At 43.0% G+C, this 18,172-nt stretch overlaps 1 protein-coding gene across 4 annotated transcripts in view; it reads right to left on the bottom strand.

Moving 5' to 3' along the window:
* The window catches only part of GBE1 (1,4-alpha-glucan branching enzyme 1), a 244,734-nt gene that overhangs the window by 175,682 nt on the left and 50,880 nt on the right, over positions 1–18,172 (bottom strand). For all 4 annotated transcript variants that reach the window (XM_053309154.1, XM_053309157.1, XM_053309156.1 and 1 more), the window contains one exon: positions 11,807–11,976. In XM_053309154.1, coding sequence (XP_053165129.1) covers positions 11,807–11,976 — 170 coding nt within the window. The remainder of the gene's footprint in view (positions 1–11,806; positions 11,977–18,172) is intronic.

The raw sequence follows: 18,172 nt of genomic DNA, 5'->3' as shown, positions 1-18,172 counted from the left end.
TTAACTTTGAGCAGAGATTTATATTGTTTTTTCAGGCTTAGTAATGTTGGAGTTGTACATTTAGGGTCTTGTTAGTATGTGTCACTAACTCCTTCTTGGCAGCTATACTGCTACACTGCTAACTGGGCAAAGAGGCACCTTTTACCGTGGTGATTCTCTTTATTTAGCAGGGGGAGAGTAACAGGCCCTATCCACTCCCAGCACAGTACTTCCAGTGACTGTCTATCTTATGTTTCTTTTTAGAATGTGAGCCCTTTGGGGACAGGGATCCATCTTGCTCTAAGTTCTGAGGATGTCCAGGAAAGTCATATGTCATATGACCCCTGCTAACTTGGCAAAGAGGCACCTTTTAACATGGTGATTCTCTTTATTTAGCAGGGGGAGAGTAACTGGCCCTATCCACCCCCAGCACAGTACTTCCAGTGACTGTTGCTGGTGTGTGTCTTATGTTTCTTTTTAGAATGTGAGCCCTTTGGGGACAGGGAGCCATCTTATTTGTTTGTTATCTCTCTTTGTAAACCGCCCTGAGCCATTTTTGGAAGGGCGGTATAGAAATCGAATTAATAATAATAATAATAATAATAATAATAATAATAATAATATTTCTCTGTGTAAACTGCCCTGAGCCATTTTTGGAGGGTGGTATAGAAATCGAATGAACAACAACAAAAAGCAACTTTACTGCCAACAGCCTATATTCTGTGACGATATCTATAATAACAGCAACAACATTGATAATAAAATTCAGCCATCCTAGGTCCTTGGGAAGGACTCAATGTCTGGATAAAACAAACCAGTCAATAATACCTGTCTGGAATATGCTGAGATGGCAAAACTTACAGTATTGATAAGGGATGAAAACTTGGAATGTTTTAAAGAAGATTGGAAACCATTCTTACTATATTTAAAGAACTATTTTTCTAATATCGACTTTTCAGCAGGGTTTGAAATTTAGTAATAATAGCAGGTTGGGTAGAGTAAAATCGAGTTTGCAATGTGTAGGATATATGTTTTGAATTACTATAGCAATGGTTGACTTGTGTGAATCGTGCTGATTGGTGAGCGGGAAGTCAATATTTACTTAATTAGATGTAATGGGATTGTTAAGATATTGTAAAAACCAATGAAATTTTTAAAGAGCAAAAAACAAACAAACACCTGTCTGACTGTGTAAGTAAATAAATAAATAAATAAATAAATAATATACACTCTTGGTCACACCAACCTCTAGACATACCCATTGGCCAGTAGTTATAATTAGTTATTTCCCACACAAGATGATCTTGTATCATATGAATGAGTGTCCCATAGTGATCATATACAAGTCTGATCTCTCCCTTTATTAACTCATCACGGCGTCCCATCATGTCATCTGAGTTTAACAAAATATCCATAAATTGAGCCCATCTCTCATCCCACTTAATCCATACTTCCCCAGCCACCACTTCCAAAGCAAAACTAAATTTATCCTTAGATTGAGATGTACCAACTGGCAAATTAGTCCTTAAAGATTAATTTAAGGACTAATTTGCCAGATGAGAGTCAACCCAATATCAATCGTCTCCCTTTGATTTTAAGGATTAATTTGCCAGTTTGAACAACACAACTGACCATGTTACAGGATGTGATCCAGTAATCCATGGTTGACATCCTGTTCCCAGACAAGTATTTATTTATTTATGGAATTTATATACTACCTGGTATAAAAATCTCTAGGCGGTGTACAAAATTAAATTCTGCTACAATAGGTAAATTCAGCTGGGTGGTCTCCACTCACTGCTCCATTTAGAATACACAAATCAAACTGACTGGCCAACTGTTTGCAGGCCAAACAGAAGCCTGCAAAATTATATTTCCCATCCTTGGCCAGCTGGGACTCGGGGGGGGGGGGGTGTCCCCCATGTCTTCTAGTGGGACAACATGATGAGTATATAGGGCTGTGTCATCCTGCCCCATTCTTGCATTGAAATCACCTCCCACTAAAATATAGGCTACTGGAGTGGCCTCAATACATTCCTCTAAATATTTACCTAGACTTTGCCATTGCTGCCCTATTATGAAGAGGTGTTGAGTATATATTAATCAGAACAATTTGAGCTTGGTTAAATTGCAGTAAAACTGCAGTCACCCACAGGACATGAAAAGGCATAGAGATAATCTTCACATGACGTCCTGTTGCAATTATTAAGGGCCAATCATCCTTTGGGTCTACCCCCTTTTCACTGGGCAAGGCATTGACATGCTGTACATAAAAACAATCCACTTCAGTCTTATCCATGACCCAAGTCTTCTGCAGGAAAAGACTATCAAATCTAGACAGGTATTTTACAAAAGAGATATCTCTAGATTTACACGACCAATCAGCTACATTCCACATGCAAAGGGAAAGTCCACACTGATCTGATAATTGTCAGGTAATTCAACAGTGGCTGAGACAGAAACCTGCTCTTCAGATGGATTTGGTAGCTGAACCAGGTCAGTAGAGCTCCGGGCATTATCAGACACTGTGGGGCACACGTCTAGGTGAGACTGCTCTTTTATATGGGAGCCTGATGAAAGAGACATCTTGGGAATGGATTGTAGAATGGTCATTGCCTGGTTCAGAGTTGGGGATGTGGATTCCTGGAAAGCTGATATCACATCCAAAGAAGGAGCCAGGACAGCATGGACTATAGTGTTGCTCCGAGGTTCCATTATTGCAGAATCCTTCCCCACTGTGACTAAGAGTTCAGGTTGAGGCACTCTGGAGAGATCCAAAGATCTGACACCTCATACAGTTGGAATGGAGTGGCTGATTGTATTGGATGAACTGCCTGCTCATTTTCACTAAGTATACTCTGGAGAAAATCCTCAGTGCCTCTATTTAAATAGGGCTGGCAAGATGAGTCCAAATCAGAACCATTAGACCCAGCATCCCCTTTTACATTAATAAATTCCATAGCACTCTCATTGTCACTTGCTATCACAGAAGTCAGCTGGGCATGGGGGAATGATCGGAGAGATGCTGCTTGCTCTTTCACTTCCTCAAAAGTACATTTTATTTCCAGTAATTTGGCATCTAGCTCAGCTTGGGTCTGGAAGTCTGCATCTTAAGAGTCAACTTTAAAAGTTGGGGCGGATGACTACAGCTGGTTCTCATGTTTATCTATGGCATTCTGATTTTTAACAACTCTTCAGCTAGTTGGAGCCAAGGACATTTCCAAGGTGATCTTCTTGCCTAGTCTTTTACAGCTCTGATTATTTCTCACAGCTTCAGAGCAAGGGTTTCTCTTCAGCAGCGGTTGCACAGAAGAATCTTGGTATACACAGTTCAAAAAGATTTATAACATACTTTGATAGCATTTCATTCTTTGACGCATAAGAGGAATCACTGGGCATTCAAATGTAAGCAAAATTCTTTTCATATATGGGGAGGACGGCATCCAGTGAACTTCAACCAAATCCAGTTGGGTTTGATCACATCCCAGGATTTGGGACAAAGAGAGTGACACATCCTCTTCGATCCCCATCTTGATTTATTGAACTTATTCAGTGCTATTTGCAGGACTATCTGTCTGGTCTGAAGGTCTGTAAGATTTACCCCCACTCCACAGCTTCTTGAAACTTTTAGTTCAGTTAATTTCACTGACTGGAGGGGGTGCTCAGAAGAGGCAACACCAATTCAGACTGACAAGTGCTGGGGCTGGTTAACTCCCTGGGGCCGATAACTTTTTTGTGACCTTGGAGAACTCATCTCTAAGATCATCTGTCTGCCCACATTTCCAAGTTTCCCATAAAAAATTACAGTTTCTGAACTGAGGAGACAGTTTTCATGAATTAAATCAGATAGGAAATCAGAAGTAAGTACAGAGCTCAGTTTTTTTACAGCTGTTTTTGTATGAGTGTTCTGTTTCCCCTCAGTCTCCTTAAGATGCTGCCCAACTGGAGGTCTGGAGGTCTGGTGCAGACCATCACCTCTCTTCCCCTTGGTGTTTGCTTTGTATGCTTGTATGCTTTGTCTTCTCCATTTCAGGAACAGATAAAGCACACAAATTTGTTGCTGGAGAGGAGTGGAGGAGTGTGTGAGTGTGAGTGTGAGTGTGAGAGAGAGACACTGACCAATGTCTTCTGCTTGCTGTATCAGGCAGTAGGCATCCAGCACTGACTGGTCTCTTTCACTGTCACATCTATGCTGGCTGGCTCTCTTGTGCATGCATTCTCTCCCTCTCGTCACCTCATGGGGGAGGCACCCTTGCTCATTGCTCTCAGAAACCCATCAACAGTTCCACCAAGTCTGGGAAAGTAACACTGCTGCCCAATCAAGGTCTAGATAGATCTAGTGAGTGCCAGCTTATCAATAACTCTTCTCTATCATGTGGTTTTGCCATTGAACTTTAAATATTTTGTGATGTTGTCAAATAATCTAAGGCTTATCATTACACTCAAGTAAGAATGCTCCAAATGTGCTGCCCATGTAGTGCTTCACAACTGGCATGAAACACACTTGCCTGGATTAGCAGGCCATTATAGGCTTTCATTTCTGTAAGTCTAGAATTTTTCAAATTTGTATTTTTCGTGGATAGCTTTTGTTCAGATATGTTGCTGCCTTTTTTGATCCTTCTGCCTATGTTCTGGTGGCTAAAATTCATGCTTCTGCAAGGTCAGATACTTCTGAATGGTTTCTTCATTACAAGCATCAGAATCAATGTTCTAGGAAGGGCTGGTTTTATCTGGCCAGACTACAAAGCACAGAACTATGTAGTACCTCAGGCTTGGTCAGACTCTATTCACCTTTTAGGGAAACATAACTAAATTGACTTAACAGTGGATTGGGAATGGGACTACCTCAGTGAAGAGTCCATGCAGTTTGGTGTGGTTTTCTACCTTGTGTTATAATTTTATTAATAACTGAAATCTAACTAGTGATGCATACTTCTGAATATCTTTTGCACCAAATGCAAAAAACAGTGTTCTGGAAGGACATTGCTAGGAGTGCAGTGGTCTGCATGGTTATGCTACCTTTAGAGGCCTGGGGTCAAAATTTACCACAGAGTAAAAGACAAGACTTAAGGTGCCACAAGACTTTGTGAAATGCAGCTATTAACAAATTCTGAAGAAATGCATTCAACAAACTACTAAAAGAATAACCTGAATTGATTTCCCTGCTCATTTCAAAATGTCATGACACTCTCATTTCTGCAATCATTTTAAAGGAATCTACAAGTCTCAGTTCTAGTCCTTACCAATTTTTGTGTGAAGCAACTCAGAAGTCAAAAAATAAGCAAAGAATGCAAAGAATGCATTATTTCTAAAGTGCCTAAAATATGTGTAAAAGGGATTAGTATAAAATGGGATATTGTATCACAGACTATTGCTATTTTAACCCAAATGTATTGTAAGTAAAAGTAAAGAGGACCTAACATGATGGTCGTAATGTAATTCCAAATCATAGGAGTTTGCAGCCCGGTTTTTCACTGAAAGGCAACTAAATCCATATGAGATGAATTACAACACTCCATTCTTCTAGGACTTTTGAATCCATTGACTATCCCTTTGGAATTTATCCTTTACTTTGACTGATAGTGAAGACATACAGGGCAACTGACAACTTTGTCATTTAAAGACTAAAGAAGATTCACTCCAGATACCTAACATTAATCTTATTAGAATCCGGAAATAGCTATTCTCACGTCAGAAAAAATTACATTCAATTTTTAAAAAACAAACACTGGAGATCTTTGCCTGACAAGCAGATCAAAATGTCCTTTTCTACACACTGTTAAGGTGTAGAAGCCATATTCTTCTTTGCCTCTAGTCACACTAGAGGGAGAAGTAGGAATACTGACATATACAGTAAAACACTTAAATGGGATGCACAGGTTGGGATTAAAAAGGTGAGTCCCACATCTGAAAAGTTGAAGACTTATTGATCTATACAACTGTATAAACTGAAAAGGTACATCTTGAATAGCTGGACATGCCTGCACTACAGTACAGACATTATATAAAAGTGTTATATTGCAGAACAATTTTATCTACTTTGCGTAAAGAACACACATCACCATATCTTAGTAAAGGCAATATTATTAGAACAAAGAAGGGAAACACTTTGTAAAGGGTTTCTTAAAACCCAGCTCGTCAACAACTGACCTCAATATATGTAGGGGGGAAACAGCAAAAAAAAAAAAAAAAGGGGGGGGGGAGGAAAAAGAAAAGGTTTATTTTCACATGTCTGTAGTTATGGGTTATGGGGTGACCAGAAATGACCATTTCCAGCCATGATTTTGAAGAAAGGGGTCATTTTATTGCTCATATATGTTTTAAAAGGAGAAATGCAATTTTTCATGGAAAAATGGGCAAAAATCAGCATTTGGGGGGCGCTGCTGGACAGCTGGGGACCTACAGAGCACAGTATGGCACTTCTCCCCCCCCCACACGCAATTTCCACAGTTTTAAGCCCTTTTTGACCCATTTTTGCTGCCTCAGGAATCTAACACTGCACCCCCAAATCCTATTGCCCTAATGTCCCATTATCCACAGTTCCGGTAACTGTGGAAATTGGCAGGAACAGAAACCCCACAGATAACATGGTACACCTGTATACCTGGTGACAGCAGTAACATTTGTTAGAACACAGGGTTGGTTGAGACCATGCTGTGACAGATATAATGAGCAGGTAATATTTCTTAGAACACAGGGCTGGTTGAGACCATGCTGTGACAGATATAATGACCAAGATGAGCTGCAACTAACTGATATCCCAATAATTTCAATGAGATTTAACCATGCCTAATTTTATTTGGATACAACCCATGGTTAAGGCTACATGCAAGCGTATTTCACATTAAACTATTTATTTATTTATCTATCAAATTTTACACCGCCCCAAACTTTCATCTCTGGGTGATAGCATAAAACAAGTTTAAAACATATTTTAAAAAACAACAACAATTTAACAGTTTAAAAATAAACCAGAGATAAAAACCAAAAAAATTTAGGAAGCTGAGAAAGCTTGGGTTTTCAGGTGTTTTTTGAAAGTTGCCAGAGATGGGGAGGATCATATGTCAGCAGGGAGCGCACTCCACAATCTCGGGGCACCAACCAAGAAGGCCCGTCCCTGTGTAGCCAACAAACAAGATGGCGGTAACTGGAAACGGACCTCCTCAGATGACTTCAATGGGTAGTGGGGCTCGTAGTGAAGAAGACACTCTCTTAGATACCCAGGGCCTAAGCCATTTAGGGATTTATAAGTTATAACTAGCACTTTGTATTTTTGTCCGGAATCCTATTGGCAGCCAGTGTAGCTCAATCAGTAAAAGAGTAACGTGGTCTCTCCGAGATGACCCAGAGACCAACCTGGTAGGGATGTGCAAAAAATTTCGGGCACAGATTAATCTGTGCCCGAAATGAGCAATTTCAGGTGATTCGGGGCTGAACCCAATCACCCTCGATGTCCCCCGATATTTTTCGGGGCCGAGCAAAATCACCCGAATTTCGGGGCTGAAAAATTCGGGTGATTCGGCTCATGACTGATTTTGGGGTGTTTTTTTGAAGTTTTAGTGACTTTGGGGCAGTTCGGGGGCATAGAATGGGATCTGGGCAAAAAGAGTGGAGTGGGGTGGTAGTGCCTAATGGGTGCAGGCTACCACCCCAATTTCAGGGGGATAGGGCAAAGGGCTGATTTTTGGGGAATTTCTGAAGTTTTCATGTCTTTGGAGCAGATTGGGGCAGATTGGGGCATAAAGTGGGGCCTGGGGCAGAATAATGGGGTGGGGTGGTAGTGCCTAATGGGTGGAGGCTACCACCCCAATTTCAGGGGGATTGGACAGAGGGCTGATTTTTGGGGAATTTTTGAAGTTTTGGTGTCTTTGGGGCAGATTGGGGGCAGAAAGTGGATCTGCCCCAAAAGAGTGGGGTGGGCTGGTAGATAGTGCCTAATGGGTGGAGGCTACCACCCGTCCCCAATTTCAGAGTGATTGGGCAGAGGGCTGGATTTTGGTGAATTTCTGAGGTTTTTCTTCATAAGGTGCAGTGTGCTAGATTGATATTCATAGTAAATGAGAGTGTGAAAAAGTGAAAGTGGGGCCACGAGAGTTCTTTAATTGAAAAAAATCTCATCTGCTATCATTGAATGAGAATTCACACCTCAGAAAATAAGGGAAAACATCCCTTCAGAAAAACTTCTGAGGTGTGAATTCTCATTCAATGATAGCAGGTGAGAATCTGCCCCAAAGACATGAAAACTTCAGAAATTCCCCAAAAATCAGCCCTTTGCCCAATCCCCCTGAAATTGGGGTGGTAGCCTGCACCCATTAGGCACTACCACCCCACCCCACCCCACTCTTTTTCCCCAGATCCCATGCTATGCCCCCGAACTGCCCCAAAGTCACTAAAACTTCAAAAATTCCCCAAAAATCAGCCCTTTGCCCAATCCCCCTGAAATTGGGGTGGTCGCTTCCACCCATTGGGCACTACCACCCCACCCTAAAATTTTGCCCCTGGGCCCTTTCCCCCCCAGAATCGATTCGGATTCGGATTAAATCCAAATCCGAACCGAATCAAGGGTGATTCGGGTGGCCCATATTCGGGCACAAAACAGAACAGGGGTGATTCGGTTTGGGTCCCGAACCAAATCACCAAAAATCCGGATTGCACACCCCTACAACCTGGCTGCCAAATTCTGAACCAACTGACGTTTCCGGGCTATATACAAAGGTAGCCCCACATAGAACGCATTACAGAAGTCAAGTCTGGAGGTTACCAACAGATGCACCACTGTTTTGAGGTCATTGATCTTGAGAAACGGGAGCAGCTGGTGTATCAGTCGGAGCTGACAGAAAGCACCACTGGCCACCACCTCAACCTGAGAAACCAAGGAGAGGTATGAATCCAGAAGTACTCCCAGACTGCGAACCTGTTCCTTTTGGGAAAGTGTGACCCCATTTAGAAAAGGCAGATCAAAATTGTCTCTAGAGTTCTGACCCTGCACAATAAGTACCTCCATCTTATCTGGATTCAGCTTCGGTTTATTCCCCTCATCTAGCCCATTACTGCTTCCAGGCTGGCATTCAGGGAGGATATGCCAGCTCCTGAAGAAGTTAACCTGGAGAAGTAGATCTGGGTGTCATAAGCATACTGGTAACAGCCCGTTCCAAATCCCCTGATGAATGATCTCTCCCAGCGGTTTCATGTAGATGTTAAAAAGCATTGGAGAAAGTACGGAGCCTTGAGAGATACCATACTTAAGCTCAGATTTCGAAGAGCAACAATCTCCAATCAACACCATCTGGAATCTGTCCAAGAGGTAGGAGCGGAACCACTGCAAAAAAATGCCTCCCAGCCCCAACACCCTCAGACGTTCCAGAAGAATACTATGGTCGATAGCATCGAAAGCTGCCGAGAGATCCAAAAGGACCAACAGAGTCATACTTCTTCTGTCAGTTCCCAATTGGAGATCATCCATCAGGCCGACCAAGGCAGTCTCCACCCCATAGCCCACACTAAAACCAGTTTGAAATGGGTCTAGATAATCAGTTTCCTCCAAGACCACCTGGAGCTGAGAGGCCACCACCCTCTCAATTACCTTGCCCAGCCATGGGAGGTTGGAAACAGGTCTACCTGTATAATTACTCAACTCTGAGGGATCTAATACAGGCTTTCTTAGAAGAGCTCTAATGATTCCCTGAGAACTAGAAGTAATACTAGAAGTAGAAGGACATTGTTTAGTTAAGCTTTTAATTTCATTCATTCATTCATTCATTTAACTAACGTATTTGTATACTGCCCAAAACCTGCATCTTTGGGCAGTTTACAATTAAAATCATTTAAAACATTAATAACATGTAAAACCCAGTATTGGAAATTTTAAAAATATAAATCTAATCAAAAGCCTAGTTGAATACATGTGTCTTCAGTGCCTTTTAAAAAATTGTCAGAGATGGGGAGGCTCTTATTTCAACAGGGAGGACATTCCAAAGTCCAGGGATAGCAACTGAAAAGGCCTGTTCCCGAGTAGCCACCAAACGTGTTCGCGGCAACCGTAAATGAACCTCTCCAGATGTTCTTAACAGTAGGGATGTGCACAGACTGCGGAGGTGCGGTCCAACGCCGGGGTGTGTGTGTTGCTTTGGGGGGGGGGTTGTACTTACCCTTCCTGGCGCTTTCCCCCCTCTTTTCCCCTTTTTCCAGTGCTCCATTTTCAAGTAAAATCGTTGGGGTGGTAGCAGTCCTCCCTGCTGCCCCTGCCCCCTTGTTGCCTGCTCAAAGCGGAAGTAACTTCCGTGCATGCACCCGCCACCACCGCACGTGCCACCGACGTGCACAAGCGCATCATGCTCGTCAAAGTGATGGGCGTGATGCATGCGGCGGCGGTTTGTGCACATCCCTACTTAACAGGCGGTGAAACTCATGGTGAAGAAGACATTCTCTTAAATACCCAGGACCTAAGCTGTTTAAGGTTTTATAGGAAATAACCAGCACCTTGTATTTTGTCCGGAAATGTATGTGCAGCCAGTGTAGTTTCTTCAATACAGGAATAATATGGTCTCTCCTACATGACCCAGAGATCAACCTGGCCGCCGCATTCTTGGCAAACTGCAGTTTCTGGACTATGTACAAAGGCAGCCCCACATAAAGAGCACTGCAGTAATCCAGCCTGGAGGTTACCAGCATATGTGCCACTGTTTTGAGGTTGTTCATTTCAAGAAACAGGCGCACCTGGCGTATCAGCCGAAGCTGATGAAAAAAAGCACCTCTGGCCACTGCCTCAACCTGGGACACCAGGGAGAGGTTGGGATCCAGAAGCACTTCCAGACTGCGTACCTGATCCTTCCCGGGGAGTGTGACCCCATCCAGAACTGGCAGATCAAAATCGTTTCCTGAGTTCCAACCCCACACAATAAGTACTTTCGTTCTATCTGGATTCAGCCTGAGTTTGTTTTCCATCATCCAGCCCATTACTGCCTCCAGGCAGGCATTTAGGGAGGTTATGCCATCTCCTGATGATGTTGACATGGAGAAATAGATTTGGGGTAACATACACCAAATCTCCTGATAATTTATCCCAGCGGTTTCATGTGGCTCCTCCAAAGGGGATCCAAAGGGTCGCCCATAAGGGCGACCGCCACAAACAGCATTCCTATAAAGGCCCAGAGCTGGGCTGCTGACCCCAGGAACTGCTGAGTCACCCACCCCTGGACCCAGTCCTGCACACACTCCCCAGATGTTATCCAGAGGCGGCAGTCTCACAGAGGGAAGCAGAAGCAGGCAGGTAGTAGCAGAAAGAGCCAACAACACACACTTGGTCTTCCAGCCCAAGCAGCACTGAAGGGGATGCAGATGGGTTCTTCCTCTCTCCTCTGTTGGGCTTCTAGGGGACTGAGAAGCTTGAAAAGCTTTTCCTTTTCAACATAGGATGTTAATCTTTTAGCAATAGTCTAACAACTCAGAATTTTGTATTTAACTTTATCGCTGACAATGGGTAGGTTCAGACATATGGTAGCACCTGAAGTTTGTGGAAGCAGCTGGTTCCTTGGTAGTGCACCACTTCCCATGTGAACCTCTCCACTTCCTGTTCCGATGCCAATATGCTGATTGGTGGGTTCAGACATCACAACCAATCTTAGTACCAGGACAGGAAGTAGAGGCTCACATGGGCAGCACATGCTACTAGGGAACTGGCTACTTGCACAAACTTCAGGTGCCACTGTACATCTGAACCTGCCCAATGTTTTATGTAAAATGAAAAAAACAGAACCATGATTTAAACTTAGTTTACATGCATCATGAAGGCAAGACATAACACATGTACTTGATTGTAAATACTTACTGAAGTCACCGGTGAGGAACACTGCTTCTGCCCCAGGGGCCCATTCTTTACAATAGAGTCCTCCATCTACAAATCTGTTGACTCCAAATGTTTGGTAACTCTTGGTGAATTTGTCGAGACCACCTTCATTTTCTTCAATGTTCTTCAAGATGCGATGAAAAGTGGCATACCTTTTGAAAAAAAGATGCATTTTAGGGAAGTATTACTAAGTAGTTATGCAAATCTAACATGTTCCAACCTTACATTTATAGGATATAAAAACTTCTCTCTCTTTACAACTCAGGAGCGTAACTATGATAGGGCAAGGGGAGACAGTTGTCTGGGGGCCCAATGCCTTGGGGGGGGGGGTGTCCCAAAGACAAGTCACATGACTGACTCCCACAGCCGTGCACCCGCTCGGGCTTCCTTCAGTTGTATTCATCCTCCAAAACTTATTATTATTATTATTATTATTATTATTATCATCATCATCATTTTACATTTATATCCCGCTCTTCTTCCAAGGAGCCCAGAGTGGTGTACTACATACCTGAGTTTCTCCTCACAACAACCCTGTGAAGTAGACTGGGCTGAGAGAGAAGTGACTGGCCCAGAGTTATCCAGCTAGTATCATGGCTGAATTGAGATCTGAACTCGGGTCTCCCCGGTCCTAGTCCAGGTTTCTAACCACTACAGCACACTGGCTCTTTCTAACACTCACATCAACTGATATGAGTGTTAAGACCTGGAGCTACCAGAACAGCATGTCTTTCTCTAGTACCAGGGGTGGGGAACCTTGGCCCTCCCGCTGTTGTTGAACTACAACTCCCATCATCCCCAGGGGATGGTGGGAGTTGTAGTTCAAAAACAGCTGGAGGGCCAAGGTTCCCCACCCCTGTTCTAGTACCATTAATTGACTTGCATCATCCACAATTTACAAAACCTTTAAAAAATAATTTAGGATGATGTTCTATTGTGGCACATAGGGGGGAGAGAGAGAGAAACAAACCAGTTTTACTATGCTTTTTGTTACCACTATTCAGCCTCATTTAAGATTTCTTTACTTCATGAGCTGAGCTTCAGTGAGGGTGGGCATTTTAAAATCTTGTCTCGGGGCCCACACCAACCCTGCTACGCCCCTGTTACAACTACAGGGTATAAAAAACAACTAACAAAAATAGCCTAACTGAATTGAAGGTAAGAGATCAGATTAAAGGGATGTTAGTCCGATGGTAATACAGTAGACTAATCTTAGTTCATTCCTTTCATACTATTAGAGTATAAATGGTAAAATTTACCAAAAATGGGGGGGGGGGTTGAAAGAGTTACAACTTTGTTTAAAGGTGGTTAATTATTCCTGGCAATTTTTATTCATGTAGTACCATCTATTCTATAATACAGGGTTTACCAACAGGGAGTACTAGTATGCCTAGGGGTACCTGAAGAGTTCTCAAGATACTCAGAGCCTTCCTGCTTTCCCACAATGCAGCTACACTATCTGTTCCTTGTCTGAGGGTTGCTGGCTTGAAATTGATGCTTCTTCCATGATGTGGCTGCTGTAGAAGCAGAGGGAGGGAGGTGAAGACCCACCATCTCTGCTGCTGATTGTCTGGCTAATGTGATGGAACTCATCATACCCCTCCCCTCAGCCTGTATTCAGAAAATTAGCACTGAGCACTCTTTAGGAAATCGCTACTATTCTATTCCCATTCTTTTTCCCATTAATTTTTCCCACTATTCCCATTAATTTTACTGGGAGTATTCAAGATTAACATTGTCTGGATTTAAGCCAGTGATAGGAGTAGCCTGTCTCATAATTGTAATATTTGAAAGTGTGTGTGTGTGAATAGACACACAACACACACAAAAAGTCTGTGTTGGTCACCTGAGCTGAAGGTTTGTGACAGAAGGGATATACTTGTTGAAAAAGGTTAGTAACTCCTCCTAGAACAGAACCTTCAAGTTGTCTTAACTGAATGTGGCATTCTAATGAATTAGCTATTGGAAGGTGAAGCTATCGTGAGCACTTCTTTCTAGAATTGAGATTTTTAAAAATTCACTCAAATAAATAAGTTTTTAAAAGACTCACAGAAAGTGAAACAAATCAGTACGGTAAATCAAAGAGCAACTTCCTCAAGCAAGAGTTTTTCTTCATAAAACAAAAGCTAGAGCATGGCACCTCTATTGTAAGATACTAAGTTTTATCTAGTTTAAAGAGGTCATTTGTTCAAAGGAAACATCAATCATAGTGACAACTAAGATATTACACCTTGGGGGGAAATGCCACTGCTGAGCACCATCTCACATTTATTTAAAGCCATGGTATAGAAAGAGTCACTTAGAAACATCATATTAAGAGAGTTCTTAGGTCTCATTTATTGGTTATTCCAGTTGATTATATTACCTTTTTACTTGCAAGGTTAAGACTTCCCAACAGCTTTTATTCAAGACAGATATTTACCTCACAACCAATAACCATTTCAGAAGGAATAAAGTCTGAGGACAGTGAGGATTTTCATATAATCTTCTTGTTCCACACACACAGAAACCTCAGCATTACATCTGGGAAATTTGCTCAGGGGTATCATGCATCGAAACTATGTAATGATTTCTGTAACCTCCATAGTCAGTTTCTCTTATTATGCAGCACACAGCACAATTTCTTTCTTACAAGAGACTCTAAAGTTGCCTTCTCAACAAACATGTATGACAGGTGATACAATTTTACAGCTTGTCACAATTTAATTTGAATGCATAAAATATGAGTCAAACAAAAAAGGTGGGAATAGAAGGTTTATATGTTTTCAGAGGGAATAAGGTCAAAATACAGCAAGTAAGTCGCTGAAAGCCACATTCATTCTCTTTTTCTCACTTCCTCTCTCTCTCTCTCCACTCTCTATCCCCCATCATCCACTTCCACTCCCCACAAGCTTATGTCAAAATGGAAACCTACTAGAACCACACTCACAAAACGCAGTGTATTTCTTGACTGCAGTGCAGTTTTCTTTTCAAAAAATGTATTTAATGTCAGTATTACAATTCAATAGTAGTGGAAAGCAATCTAGTGAACCAACAACTGCTGCTGCAGCACAAAAACCTTTCAAGAGGAGTGTGCTGGACCAGTTTGATTTTGAACCAGTTTGTCTCAAACTGGGCCAGTTCGACTTGTCTAATTGGACCCAGTTCAAAACTGAACCAGTTCAAAGGCTCAAGCAGTGATGGCAGCCACCAACTGTCTGCTATGTTTACTAGTTTTCTCCTTTGAGATTGGCTTTCTTCCACTGCCTTCTGATTGGTTTGTGATCTCCTTTGCTCTGGTTGGCTTGTTGTCATTCATAGGAACATAGGAAACTGCCATATACTGCCATATACTCAGACCATTGGTCTATCTAGCTCAGTATTGTCTTCACAGACTGGCAGTGGCTTCTCCAAGGTTGCAGGCAGGAATCTCTCTCAGCCCTATCTTGGAGATGCTGCCAGGGAGGGAACTTGGAACCTTCTGCTCTTCTCAGAGCGGAAATCCCACTTCAAAATCAAGTGTTGTCATGGCAACTCTTCCCCCATTGGCAGGGATGGGTAACGGGAGAGCAAAAAGGAGGGAGATTCAAAGTGTATTTAAAGGCTTCACTCTGCCTCTTTAATCTGGGGGAAGAGAGCTGGCATTGCTGTTCCTTGCTGGATGTTTCCCTGCTGGGCCCGTTGCCCTACTTTACTGTGCCTTAGACAAAGGCTTATCTCTGTCTATGTTTTCTTTTCTTTTGCAGTGCCCATTCCTTTTTGTTTTCCTTGAAGTTACAGCATTCCAGTGACTTAACTGGAATGAGCCCCTGGTGGCGCAGTGGTAAAACTGCTGCCCTGTAACCAGAAGGTTACAAGTTCGATCCTGGCCAGGGGCTCAAGGTTGACTCAGCCTTCCATCCTTCCGAGGTCGGTAAAATGAGTACCCAGAATGTTGGGGGCAATATGCTAAATCATTGTAAACCGCTTAGAGAGCTCCGGCTATAGAGCAGTACATAAATGTAAGTGCTATTGCTATTAATTGGTTGCTGTGGTTTTTCTTTCTATTCTTTTTTGGGGTGGCTGAATGGCCCACCTACTTTCCCCCATCTGCCCTCCTCCAGTTGTGTGTGCTGCTCAGCCAGATTGCCTGAGCTCCCTCCTGGTCAGACTCCAGCTGAAGACACTGAAAGATGAAAACATCAGATTGGTAAATCCCCCCCCCCACCACATACCCCCTTGGTTTTAGATTTTCTTTTAAATAGGGCCTAATTTGGGGGAAGGGATGTCCTCCAGGGAGGTGCAGGGCAGAGCCAAGAGCAGGGTTGTAGGTAGAGGTGATGCTGGTTGGGGGCAAGGGGAGCAGGCCCTTAGAAGAAATATGTGCAATATATTTATTGAGAATGAAATTTTGGTCAAATGGTGAAAACATCTTTGCACTAGAAGGAGGTTGGAGGCACATTGTCCTTGTGAGAACATTGTACGAGAAGAGTCACTGAAGAAGAGTGAAGGTTGAAACATGTCTGTGTAATGATTGTAAGGAATTGCAAGGATTTGAATTCAACGAGACAGTACCTCTCCTGCCCGCCAACCAGCATCCAGAGTGAGAGGGTGTTTTCCATGGCCAGGGATGTGGTGACACCACATTGCTCACGCTTGGATGTTGGTTTGGTGGAGCATCTGGTCTTCCTAAAGGTCAACCTCCCCCCTGCTGGGCTATCCTGACTCATGGTCACTCCAGCTCGCTGCAACACAACTGTCAGCTCACCCCACCCTGGCCAACCCCCAAACCAGATGTGTCACAGTCCACCCGTTAGTGCTGCTGACACACACAGACATGCATGCACACCCACCGCCATGCCTGGGATGATGATGGACTGATGCCCTTAGTCCCAGCACCAATTGGTGGAGAAGGCTGGAAGTTTGATTTTTTTTGGTGTTACTGTTAACTTGTTTTCAAAGAATCACACGCATGCACACACACGCACCTCAAACCATGGCCCAGATGTGTGGACTGATGATCTGACATGCCAGCCAGGCAGGCTTTCAGCACAGCCAAGGCCCAGCCAATCTGAGGTCAACTCATTCCACCCCCAAAGAGAAGAAAGAAGACTTCTGAAAAAGTAACAATGTGTTTTTCTTTTTCTCAACACAGTTTAATATGCTTGCAGTGCTTTTGCTACTGCTGATTGTTTGACTATCTGGTTTTGCTGGATCTTCGAATAGACAAAAGGCAGAACTTTGTTGCCTGTCTTCCTTCCTGAGACTTATTGAGGTTTGGCCTGTGAGATGATGTTGTGGCGAGAAATGGACAGTGGAGCTCAGCTGTCTTTAGTGTGTGTAATATTTTCTTGGTGATTGCTGTTAGATGAGCTGTATATCTGTTCTTGAGACTGACCAACTTGCGCTTCACAACCTGCTCTGGTGGTCTGCTCTGTCTGCAGTCTGCACTGCAAGGTGTACTCATTCAAAATGTGGCCGAAGAGGATGTTCTAGTTGAGTTCAGCTTATGGTTATGCTTGCAAAGGGTCCTGCTGCTGCTGTTGCAATGGAGTCATAATTGTGTGTCAGTATATGGGAGAGCAAATTGTGCCAATGATGCAGCATGGGCACCTGGCACTGTGGCTGGCAGATCTTGGGTCAGTGATTCTTTTTTGGACTGTGTTTTCTGCCATGTTATGTGTTGGCAGAGTCTCCCCCCCCCCATCAATCTTTATTGATATAGTCATAGACTAGTAAATAACTCAATACAGGTCAAAAAGAAAAGTTATTAAACATAATACAGTAGCATAGATAATATTGTATCTGACAAGGTCCACCTATACAGAGTAAATTTGAGTCCCTAGGGTTAGGGTTGACCTAATGACCCCGGGGGGGGGGGGGAATTCATAAATATCACTTGACTGCCTGAGTTTTTCAAGTTGGGTGGTGGGTTGCACCCATCATATGCTTACGCCCAACCTGCTTTGGTATCCCTAGTGCTACCCATGGGGAATAATGGGGTGGTTCAAGTTGCCATTATTCCCTATGGGCAAACCATTCAAACTGGTTCAAAGAATGAACCAGACTGGCCTGTTCAGTTGAACCAGTGGTCCAGTTCAAATTTGAAACGAAACATGGAAACCAGTTCTGCACATACATCTACCTACCAAAACTGTTTGGTTCCTCATATCAGCTAATGAGCAATACTGGGCTGCAAACAAGATCAGCTACTATGAAGCAGGGAGTTGAAAACCCAAACCCCAAAATTGGTTGAGGGAGCTTCTCTCAGTGAACAGGAGCTGAATCTGAACAAAAAATCTGAAGCTGATTTAAAACTGAACCAAATGCATAAACAAAAGAAGCAGTAACTGGTTCAGAATAAAGTAGTTCAATAACTGGGCATTCAGA

Source organism: Hemicordylus capensis, chromosome 3 (genome assembly GCF_027244095.1).
Source record: "Hemicordylus capensis ecotype Gifberg chromosome 3, rHemCap1.1.pri, whole genome shotgun sequence".
NCBI classification, from domain to species: Eukaryota; Metazoa; Chordata; class Lepidosauria; order Squamata; family Cordylidae; genus Hemicordylus; species Hemicordylus capensis.
This window is presented reverse-complemented; position numbering and strand designations above follow the sequence as displayed.